The sequence below is a fragment of the Acanthamoeba castellanii genome (assembly GCF_000313135.1).
Source record: "Acanthamoeba castellanii str. Neff unplaced genomic scaffold scf7180000084758, whole genome shotgun sequence".
NCBI classification, from domain to species: Eukaryota; Discosea; order Longamoebia; family Acanthamoebidae; genus Acanthamoeba; species Acanthamoeba castellanii.
In genome coordinates this window covers 478,035-479,193 of record NW_004457380.1, presented here as the reverse complement: position 1 = coordinate 479,193, position 1,159 = coordinate 478,035, and the positions used below count along the sequence as shown (strand labels likewise).

Below are 1,159 nucleotides of genomic sequence, written 5' to 3'. Positions count from 1 at the left end.
GTTCTTAACGAGCAGCTCAAAGTCGACCAGGCGGTAGTCGTCGTAGTTCTCCTCCACCACGCGTGAGCCATCGAGGTAGTTGTCCAGCGACACCACCCTTCACGCACCCACGCGCACCGCCACCGTGAGCGGGGGAGAACAGACTGACGACGCTGTTGCCACCACAGGCGCACGGGAAGGCGATCGTGCACGTACAGGCTCTTGGGGATGACCTCCGCTATCTTCTTGGCGATGCTGGTCTTGCCCGCACCCGATGGCCCTGCCACAGCCACCCGCCTCCGGTCAGCAGCCACCCCACGGGCACCAACAAAGGCGCCCAATAACACACCGACGACGCATACACACCACCGCACACACACACACACACACACACACACACACACACACACACACACACACACTGCACACACACACACTGCACACACACACGCACCGCCGCAATACAATGTTGTCAAAGCCAAAGAGGGCGGGTGGTACCGGCGATGGAAACAATGGTGGTGCGGCGGTTGTGCTGGCGGAGCAACTGAATGCCCTTGACCGCCACGAAGAAGCCTTGGTCGAACGACTGCATGTACCCCCCCCCACCACACGCAGGCACGCAAGCGAGCAAGCAAGAAATTGAGAACAACGCCTCCCCCCATAATAGACGGGCCTTACTTAGGCCAAGGCGCAGGGACGAGGGCAAGGACTCGAAGGGAGAAATCGAGAGGGGGGGTAGGCGTACGAGGAGGGCATCCTTGGACACAAACTCGACCTCGCCGGGAAGAGTGGGGTGGGGGCGAACTTGCGCACGGAGCGCTGCCGTCGATGTCGTGCTGCTGCTGCTGCTGCTGGAGGCCATCTGCTGCTGCTGCTGCTGCCGGAGCTCGAGGCGGACAAAGACGGAGGAACGTTGTTATTTTGCCCAAGGAAAATAAAATAAATAATACTAAAAGTAAACCTGGCGACAGAAATCAGATGAAGAAATCCAGCAATTAAAAACAAAAAAAACCCACCATGCGGGTACCAGTCCCACCATTGCGTTCTTGTGTTTGGCTCTACGCGGAGGGCTTGGTGTGGCTGCGGAGGGACATGCCCGCAACGGTGGAAAGCTGCGTCATGGCGGTCGTGACGTCCTCCACGGCTGTGGTCTTGACCCACTTGCGCCGACGCACCAACT

The 1,159-nt window shown here is 58.9% G+C and overlaps 2 protein-coding genes across 2 annotated transcripts in view; both read right to left on the bottom strand.

The window, feature by feature from the left end:
• ACA1_216360 (uridine kinase) overlaps positions 1-841 on the bottom strand; it is a gene marked incomplete at both ends in the record, with an annotated part of 1,465 nt that extends 624 nt beyond the window's left edge. Inside the window, 4 exons of the mRNA XM_004337099.1 lie at positions 10-97; positions 196-259; positions 478-565; positions 725-841. Of these exons, the coding sequence (XP_004337147.1) occupies positions 10-97; positions 196-259; positions 478-565; positions 725-841 (357 nt within the window). The remainder of the gene's footprint in view (positions 1-9; positions 98-195; positions 260-477; positions 566-724) is intronic.
• Positions 842-1,037: 196 nt separating this feature from the next.
• ACA1_216350 (EF hand domain containing protein) overlaps positions 1,038-1,159 on the bottom strand; it is a gene marked incomplete at both ends in the record, with an annotated part of 3,468 nt that continues 3,346 nt past the window's right edge. Inside the window, one exon of the mRNA XM_004337098.1 lies at positions 1,038-1,059. Within this exon, the coding sequence (XP_004337146.1) occupies positions 1,038-1,059 (22 nt within the window). The remainder of the gene's footprint in view (positions 1,060-1,159) is intronic.